At 51.5% G+C, this 8,320-nt stretch overlaps 1 protein-coding gene across 1 annotated transcript in view; it reads left to right on the forward strand.

Moving 5' to 3' along the window:
• PXDC1 (PX domain containing 1) overlaps positions 1-6,454 on the forward strand; it is a 28,746-nt gene extending 22,292 nt beyond the window's left edge. The window contains exons 4-5 of the mRNA XM_019419875.2: positions 1,030-1,141; positions 5,226-6,454. Coding sequence (XP_019275420.1) covers positions 1,030-1,141; positions 5,226-5,343 — 230 coding nt within the window. The 3' untranslated portion in view covers positions 5,344-6,454. The remainder of the gene's footprint in view (positions 1-1,029; positions 1,142-5,225) is intronic.
• Positions 6,455-8,320: the final 1,866 nt, after the last annotated feature.

The following is an 8,320-nucleotide window of genomic DNA, read 5'->3' on the forward strand; positions in this document are numbered from 1 at the left end:
CAGTTGAGGATACTGAGTCCCAAGACCATGGAACTCATTGTTGGGCTGAGGTGCAGTGTCCAGGCCCCAAGCCAGTGCTGTTTCAGCTACCACACATTCACGCATCCCTTTTCTTTCCTCTCCCAGTGCTGGGTAAGCACCAGCCTTCCATCCTTGGAAGCTGTCCCCATACAGCCAACATAGGCATATGAAGACGCATTCTTTGTTGGCCTTTTTAAATTACCAAGATTTGTGCTTACAGGTAAAAAAAAAAAATCAGTTTGTTTATAGAATTATATAAAGTAAAAAACAATTTGCCCATTGGTTTAAAGTGCATACTGATCTCAGGGCACCTGGGTGGCTCAGTCAGTTAAGCATCCAACTCTTGATTTTGGTTCAGGTCATGACCTCATGGTTAGTGAGTTTGGGCCCCACGTTGGGCTCTGTGCTGACAGTGTGGAGCCTACTTGGGATTCTCTCTCTCCGCCCTCTCTCTGCCCTTACCCTGTGCACGCGCTCTCTCTCTCTCTCTCAAAATAAATAAATAAACTTAAAAAAATATATGTAGATAAATAAAATGCATACTGATCTCATTTGACCCTCCCAGCAACCCAGGGTGGTAGACAGTGTTATCCCCATCTCAGGCACGGGGGAGACTGGATACCCTGTGCAGAGCCTCATGGCAGTGTGTGCCAGACCAATAGATATGAGCTCAGTAGTCTTTCTACCCCAGCTGTAAACCAATGGGGAAGGCATTTGGGGAGGGTGCTGTGCAACCAGAGCATCTTTCTTGGGGGAGTGATGTGGCTTTTGGCTTGCATGGGGTCCACAGGTGTGGTTTCTGTGGAGCTGATGCCAACCTCTGGCATCGGCTCCTGAATCTGTGTGGTAGAGCTCCAGAATGGGCCTCTGGGGTACAGAACGTTCTCTCAGAGCATAGGGGAGAATCTGGGGCGGTAGATGGAGGGGGAAATAGGGAGATTGGTATAAGCCCAAAACTTCAAACTCTGGCCTCTCCTGAATATTTACTTTGTTGCTTTCATTTTTCAGAAATCATGAGGTCCAATGGATTTTGCTTAGCAAATACAGAAACAATTGTTATTGACCACAGTATACCGAACGGAAAAGACCAACACCTGGGTGTGGATCCCACAGAGCATTTGTAAGTACATTGATTTGAATATAGTTTTATAGAAGGGCTGCCTGAATGGTCAGCTGGTGCTAGGGACTGGATTTCTCTCCCCAGACAGAGCTCTAGAGGAAGTAGATGTGGCCAGAAACATTGAGCCATCCTATCTGTATTTGGATACTTATCCTAAGTGTTTGCCTCTTCTAGAGGATGGTGAGAGCTTGATTCATAAACTTTGTGGGACCAAGTGGCTGGTTGTGAGGGGGCATTGAGGATAAGTTGCCAGGCTCAGATCTATAGCTGGGGCTATAGGGTCCATAAGCCTCTTCATTCAAAGGGTGTGGTCTCCTGGGATGGGAAGAAGTGTCACCTGCATGGTCTTACATCGCAGGGCTGGAGGTTCTCCTGACTCTGAGGTGGCCTCTGTGTGGCTCACAGGCTAAGGCCTGGCCCTGCTGGGCCTGCTGATTAATGGAGTCTGATTAGTGAAGGTGGGACCACCAAAGACACCACTGCCTTCCCTGTTCTTCTTTCCCCTAATAATGGGGAACTTTGACCATGATAAGTGCTCTAGGAAAGCCCAACCCTGGGGTCTCTGAGGGGCACCTTCATCGTTGGTTCACTTCCAGGTCATGTCCTTGGGAGTCCTTGGGAGGCAGCTTGAGGGGACATCACAACTTGGCTTCTGTTGACCTGTCAAGGCCAATCCCAGGGCTCTTCCTGGTTGTGTGAACTTCAGAAAGCTATTTAACCTCTTCTGGCTTCTTTTCTTCAAAGTGGGGCCCACTATGCTCTCACAGGGTCACTGAAAGATCTCAGATGGTAACTGTGAGACATTTGGCCCAGGAGCCCCTGAAGGCAGCTCTGGGTGCTCAGGGTCTCCCTGTGGGTACATGGGCAGCTCATCCCAGGATCAAGGGGCCTTGGGGTCCTACATCCTGCCCCACCCAACTGAGCTGCAAATAAAAATGAACTAGGAAAACTCATGTGCTGAGACACACCCAGACCAGCTGAATGCAGAACAGAGCATGACCCCAGGATGTACAGGCGACTGGAGCCTCCTCTACTGGACTCTTCCTGTGTGGTGGAGCACAGCAGGAGCCCTGTCCAGCCCATGGAACTGGCTCTGGCCAGCAGCACCCACTTTCCCAGGTGTCTCTTAGGTGGATGGCACAGGGATCCCTCACAATGGTGATGTCATGAAATACTTGTTTAAAAGGATATGCTGGTGAGGCTGCAAGGGGTGGCCCTTCTCTGAAGTGCCATTGTCTCTTCTGCATGCCTTGCCATGACACCACATGGCATCGCACCCACTGTATGTGTATATAGGTAGCTCATTAGTTCTTGACTCAACGGTCCTCTGTGCTGGCATGGGGCTGGCATCATGGGGGAACAAGATGGCTGTGCATTAAGTGGGTGACAGGAAGGAGAGGCCCTTTACCTTCACAGGAGGAGCTTCTGGAGAGAGCTTGTCTTGGTGGAGGAGAAACAGGTGGAGACCCTCCCTCATCACCCTGCAGGGCCCTGGCTCTGGCCCCACAGTATTCCCAGGGGGGACCATTTCCATCGTCAGGAGGCCTCAGGATGCCATCTCTGCACCTGGCCAGATTTGACAAGCAAGTTGAACCTGTGGATAGTTTTGCCGAGGAGAGGCACGCAGAGAGAAAGCAAGGGTGGTCACGTGACACCCTCCCCCCCCCCCCCCCCCCCCCGTGGCTTTGCATGGACAAGCATGGCACACCCCCAGTATGTGGCCCCCTGGCTCCAGGATGCCCAGCTGGCAGGAAGCCAGCAAGAAAAACCTCTGTGATCCCAGAAAAGCTTAACAAAGAAACGTCTGCCTCCAAATGGCTCAGGGGAGCATTTAGAGGAAATTCCTGACTCGGGCTTGCCAGGATTTTCTCTAGGTGCCTAATGTAGAGCAGCACAGCTGAGCTAACGGTCTGCTGCTGGAGTCTCTCAAGAGCAGCCTGTTTTAACACTGCACAGAGCTGCAGCAGGGGAGGGGGGTGATGATGGGACAGGAGGTTGCAGAGATGACGTTTCAGTAACAAGGCTGTGCTTCCCTGCCACAGCTGTCCTCAGTGGTACCTGGGAGTTACCATTTGGCCCTGACACTGGGAATTTGGTGCTGTTGAGCCTGCCAGTAGAACCAGTGCTGTAAAGCCAAGCAGATAGGACAGAGACCCCACTGCACTCAGGGAACGGGGGATGGGGTATGCCTAGCAGAGATGTGAGTCAGCGTGACAGTGGGGCCTCTGCCTGGTGACCATCCTAGCTGGCTGGAGTGGTGCCCGGGCTCCCAGGAAACTCACTCAGGGCTGAGGCAGCCCCCACCCTGTCCTCACAGGATAGGAGCAGAGGTATCTGCTCCTGGTCACTCACCTTCCCCAGCCTCCCAGCCTCCCCTCCCTGCCTGGGTTTTCAGGGTCACCTGATCTGAGGGCAGGCGTGTAGGAAGGGTGAGAAGTTGTCCCCACAGGGCTGTATCTTGGTCCTGTCCCTCCCCTGGCTTGAGCCTTCCCCTACACCCAAGTCCTCTTTTAATTCATTCCAATGCTGGTTTTCCGGAAGAGACTTCACATCCTGTAATAAAGTTGGAGAGTTGGTCTTCCCTCCACCAGACATGTTGCCTGGCTGGCTGCGCACACTTGTGTCCACGCTACATCTCTTTCTCCGCAGCCTGGAGCTACCACCTGGGCGGGCAGTGTGGGGAGGAGTAGCTGAGCCCCCAGCCCTTCCCCTGCAGGTGTGGGGAGGCCCCACGCATCCACACACACACCCCTCACTCTGGAATTAAAGGAAGACATGCTTCTGTGGCCTTTTCTGTCCAATTTCGAACCTCCTCCAACACTTTTAAATTTCAGCTTCCACTGAGAGGAAGCCTGCTTCCCTGGGAGCCCCACCTCTGAATCTGCGGGATTCTGCCCAGTGTGCTCTGCAGGCATGGGCTGGGCTTCTTCTCTGCACCCCATGCAGCCCCCTGGCCCCCTGGCCGGTGCAGCCAAGCAGACTCCCCTTGCCGTCTCGTTTGCTCGGTTCGTACCCTTCCTGGTTAGGCCAAACCTTTCCAGGTACAGCGGAGCTCTTACAGCTGTACTGCTTAGTGCCGGGAATCAGCATAGGGACACAGTGTGCACTGTGGCCTCCGCTTTCCTGGGAGAGCCGAGGGGGAGCCTGCATCAGCCCACCTCTGCCCTGCCCCGCTTTTTGGGACTGATCCTTAGCCTAGGAAAGTGGAAACAGCCCAAGCAATTTCTTTGTTTCCCTTCCTGGGGAGAGTGTCCTTCAGGTGCTTCTTTCTCTTTTAGGCATTTTTTTTTTTTTTAATTTGGAGTCTTTTTTTTCTAGCTTAGGAGGCCTTGTCTGGATTAGACAGGGATTAGAAATGGTTTCAATTCATGGGGGAATGTCAGGAAGGTGTTAGTCACCTTACATTTGGGGTACATATTCACCTGCCTCCCCTCCCCCCAGGTACACCCGCCAGTCAGATGAAGGCCCCCTCTAAGAGGAGCCCTCCCTCCATGAACCTCCCCTGCCCCCTGCCCTGCCCACACCTCTCTGGACCGCTGCTCTCAGTCCCCGTAGTCCCCTGTGCACGTGTCCCAGGGATGTGGTTAGGTTGTGAGCTTGTGACCACAGTGGCTTCTCTTACTCATCTTTGCTGTTGTCTGCGTTCCCACAGACCCACAGACCCACTCCCTGCCTGGCTAAGTGCTGTGTCCCCAGACACAGAATGGATCCCTAGATAGAGAAAAATAATCACTCTGTGAATGAATGAATGCCTCAGTAAATATTGGCTAATGAATACAGATAGCAGTCTCTAAGGCAGTAAAAAGCAGAGCTATCACAGTCTTTAGAGAAGGGTCCATTTCACCTAATTAATTTGTAATCATGGTTCTTCCCCATACTTCATGCATTGAAAGGACTGTGCCTGTTGGTCTGATGCACCTGTGTATCCTGAAGAGCATTGTGGACAGGCCCTCTCACAGTGTTTGGCATTGACCCTGAAGCGCCCTCTTGCCAATGACCTTCTGCCCTTTATTTCTCCTCTTCAGTGGTGGTGGGGAGTCATTGAGCCAGCCCCAGCCCTCACCTCTGGACTTTTCCATTTCAGGTTTGAGAATGGCAGTGAGTTTACCTCAGAGCTGGAGGATGGCGATGACCCAGCGGCTTATGTCACCAACCTATCCTATTACCACCTGGTCCCCTTTGAGACGGACATTTTGGACTGAGTCTCTATTGGGCCCCCACTGCTCCCCAACCCTTGACTGCTGGTTCGGCACTGGCTGCAGTGGGCAGAGCCGCTGCCCCAGGCCTGGGCCAGGTGGTGCCTCTGTGGGGATGGTGCCCGGGAGGCCCAGGTGTCCTGCCAGTGTAGCAGCAGGGTTTTCTGGAGTGAGGGCTGACTCGCAGGTCAGCCAGGTCACCAGAGTCCCACACAGCCTGCTGCTTCTGAGGGCTCTTCTCTCTGCACCCGACACCACCAGCCTGTCTCTGCACCCCTGGGACTCGCTCCTCACCCTCGTGTGGGAGACCCACAAGTGCCTGCAGGACATGTGGGTGCCAGGGTAGACACCCAGGGCCCGGCCAGGTTCCTCCTTTCTCCATGACTGCTTCCTGGAGAGGAGCCTTCCTCTGGGTGCTGGGGGCCCAAGGCCACCTGGCCACCCTCACTCCCCACCATTCCTTCATACAACAAGCGCACAAAACATTGCCTGTGAGATTGTGTTGGGTTGCCAAGTTCTGGACGACATACACGGGGAATGTTAGGTAATCCAGGATTTCCCTGGGAACCAGGATGTGTGGCTTTCGTTTCTGTTTTTCATCTTCTATCTGGAAACTGTGGGTTTTGTGTCAGCCAAAGGGGCTCTTCACAGAAGAGTCATTGTGAATGGCGCATATTGGCTGTGGAGACAGGGGAAGCCGTTGCTGAGCAGGTGCCCGTGAGCGGATACTGAGAAGTGCTGATTCTCCTCAAGAGGAAGAGAGTTCCTGCCTGGCCTGCCAGCCCCTCTTCAGCCCTGCAGTGTGGGGTAACAGTGCTGTAACCCCTGGACCGCGGACCGTGGGAGGTTCACCTCTCCTGCTGTATACCAAGCTCTCAGTGATGTCATGCTGTATTGACCTGCAGGGGGGGATCAACAGGAAAGCGCTAAGTCTCCCCTTTGCCCCTGGGCGGGCGGGTCTGGGTTCTGTGTGCTCCTCTCCTCATGGTGTCTACTAACGACCAACATTTGCTAATGTAAATACTAGTAAATTATTGAGAATCCTAATTCTTTTACACAGTCTGTTTTTTAATCTATTTTAATTAAATAAAGTGTATTACTCTACTCGTGGATTTAAGATGTTTGGTGTGTCAAGGTATGGCTCTTTTTATTCCGTGCACCCTCAGAGCTGGCCACGGGGCACTCTGGTCTCATTGTTCTGCAGAAAATGTGTTCAGTTCTCACCCTAGGAATAATCTGTCCAAACTGAAATGTGAGCAAACAGCTTGTATTGTGTGTGTGTGTGTGTGTGTGTGTGTGTGTGTTTTGTTTTTTTTTATTTCTTTGTTTACTTCAGGTTGTCCACCTTCTCCATGTTCCTTTTGGCAGTCCCAGGAAACCTCCTCCGTGACCCAAGTGCATAGCATATGGGATTTCCATGGCACCTATATTTCCCTTCTGCCTTCCAGCTGCATTTGGTTTAATACACTCTGCTTTCAAATAGGCTGTTGGGTGGCTGATGGCGGTTGACCAGTTGCCTTTCTTATCTTGCAGGGTGAAGTGCATTCTTTCCAAGGATAGGGCTGCTTGCCTGGCAGTTAAGACTGGAAATCAATCACCACATTTAGTTAATCACCACCTAGATTTCGGTTGTTGATCCTCATTATCCCTGTTACCCAGAAGTGCTTCTCCTTTCTGTCCAGCCACTGTCAGGCAGCTGCCTGTGGTTCTCAGCTGACTTGGACTGTATTTCCCCATCAGGTCCCAAGGTTGGTTCCAGAAGCTCCCTATCTGCCTTCACTGAAGAAGCTTCACTATTTCCAGTCAACACACCGTAAGATTTCTCAACTAAGAGTCAGCTGTTGGCATATTTGTTTTTCTATGAAGCACATCAGAATATTCTCTGGTTTCCTTCCCCCTCCCCGAAAAAACACAATGTAGGCTCATTCTTCATGTTCCCACATTTGAAACAGTCAGAAGTACAGATAAATAGTTCTTTAAGTGGCATGGTAACTGGTTGCTGGCACTCAACCTCACTGTGGGAAGGTCAGTGTGGAGCAGTGGGGACTGGAGCAAATGCACAGCTTGTGCACTGTAGAAAGGGACCCATTCCCACCGCTCAGTTTAGCGGACTGTTCCAGCCAGTAGTGTGAGCCCAGTGTGGCCAGTTCTCCCAGTTTTTCAGTAGGAGCTGGAAATTGGGACTTTTCATATGAAATATTCCAGTTTTGAAGGGCTACAAAAAACAACAGTGATGAGAAACTTTTCCAAGTAAAAGAATAAGGAACTTTGAGCTTCTAAACCATCAGTTCAGAGAATCAACACCAGAGGAGTTCAAGTTCATGTGGGAAGTTTGCACTCTTGCCCTCACATGTTTCTCCAGAGAATGCTTTTAGAACAACCTGCCTCTCATCTTATTTCTTCTGTGACATGTCCCTTGTGCTGCCCTGGTAGCCAGGAGGCCCTTGGCAGGGGTGGCCTGGATACTTCCCTTTATTACTGAATCCTGAGGACTACTGTCAAGAAGTTCATTTACTCTGCTAGAGAGGCCCCTGCGAAGGGGTATGCAGTTAAAACAATTTCTTAGCAAATCAAATGAAAGTTGCCTAAGTTTCCTATTCAATAGGAACCTTCAGCAAAGGCTATTTATAGGCAGGGGGTGGGGGGGGTGGGGGGGGTGGTCATCTGCTCTTTGTGTCGTAAATAGATGCTGTATTTCACGGAGGAGGTTTGCTTGAAGGGAAGATGCACAATGAGGACATGATCTAGGTCTGCCCTCTGACGAGCCTGCAGAGTTGACATGCTGAGCAGGACGCGTCCTTGCTGTGGGACAGCAGACAAGCACAAGCTACCTGGTAATTGAGCAGGCTGGGGGGTGATTAATAACCACACAGTTCTCACAGATAGAACATTCATTAATAGCAATATATGCAGGGGTGTTGGCAGCCAAACTGCCCTGAGCAATGTGTCCTAACCTTGGCTGCATTCTCCTGCTGGGGATAGA

Source organism: Panthera pardus, unplaced genomic scaffold (genome assembly GCF_024362965.1).
Source record: "Panthera pardus isolate Hobbes unplaced genomic scaffold, ASM2436296v1 HiC_scaffold_17, whole genome shotgun sequence".
NCBI lineage: Eukaryota > Metazoa > Chordata > Mammalia > Carnivora > Felidae > Panthera > Panthera pardus.